General features: G+C 58.3%; 1 protein-coding gene across 1 annotated transcript; it reads left to right on the plus strand.

Annotated features, from left to right (window-relative positions):
• Window position 1: 1 nt before the first annotated feature.
• On the plus strand, window positions 2–272 carry N657DRAFT_650746 (uncharacterized protein). The gene has a single exon (XM_062794014.1). It carries the CDS (start codon window positions 59–61, stop codon window positions 218–220), a length of 162 nt encoding a protein of 53 aa, XP_062642727.1. The 5' UTR covers window positions 2–58; the 3' UTR covers window positions 221–272.
• The last annotated feature ends 819 nt before the right edge of the window (window positions 273–1,091 follow it).

The raw sequence follows: 1,091 nt of genomic DNA on the forward strand, positions 1-1,091 counted from the left end.
GCTGGCCGGAGAGGACGGACGCGCGTGTCGGTCATCTAAGAGAGAGGAAACTACATAGATGCCGAGTACCCGGCTCGCACCCGGGCCCTGGCCGCTGTGCGGTCGCTGTGGTGTCGCCTACGGAGCTCTATGTAGTAGTACCTGTTGCGGAGGGCTTAAGGTGCAAACCTTGGGGTTCCGTGGTTCTCTGTGCACGCCCAACGACAACGAAAGGCCGTAAGCCGCAGAGAGCCCGGTAGAGAGGTTCGGCCTCGCCTCTTTGACTAGATACCCCCTTGAGGCGGATCTTCGCTATGTAGTTAGCTTAGGTAGCACGTTCGTAGGGATTGCGAATCTAGGGACTTCAAGGCGAGAGACTGGCGAAAGAAGCCCGCACAGACTATTACCGGGAGGAGCTCAAAGAGAGACTGAAGGAGCGCGCCAGAATAATCCAGGAAGCCCAAACGAGAACTTGGAGGAACGGGGTGCAAGAGGCAAGCGAAGCGAAGAAGCCGGACAAGATGTGGGCCTTGGAAAGGTGGGCTAGACTGCGGAGCTTCTTACCACCAGAACCCCCGAGGCTGCCAGCGTTCATAGACGCTTCAGGACAAGTGGTGGCCGCAGATCATGACCAGAAGGCTGAGGCTCTGGCTAAGAAGTTCTTCCCAAGCCCTCCAGCAAACCTCGCCGACGTCCAGGACCAAGATTTCCTCGACGACTGGGAGCCGGGATTCCATGTCGAGCAGAAGGTGACGCTGGCCGAAGTAGCGGAGGCGATAAGGGATGCGGGCCCTTGGAAGGCACCGGGTGAGGACCAGCTCCCCATGGGCCTCCTGAAAGCCTGTGGGAAGCCGCTAGCTAAGGTGCTTGCCATCCTGGCCACAAGATGTCTTGAGCTGGGTTGGTTTCCGAGCTGGTGCAAAAGAGCAAAGACCGTAGTGCTACCAAAGCCGGGAAAGGCTCCGCTGGTATATCAGACGCCGGCAGGCTACAGGCCCATTGCTCTACTACCGACTTTGGGGAAGGTAATAGAATCGGTAGTGGCCAGGAAGGTCACTCAAGCCGCGGAAATCAACGGCTTACTCCCAGATGAGCAGATGGGCAACAGGGCG

This window comes from Parathielavia appendiculata, assembly GCF_033297405.1.
Source record: "Parathielavia appendiculata strain CBS 731.68 unplaced genomic scaffold N657scaffold_34, whole genome shotgun sequence".
Classification (NCBI taxonomy): Eukaryota; Fungi; Ascomycota; class Sordariomycetes; order Sordariales; family Chaetomiaceae; genus Parathielavia; species Parathielavia appendiculata.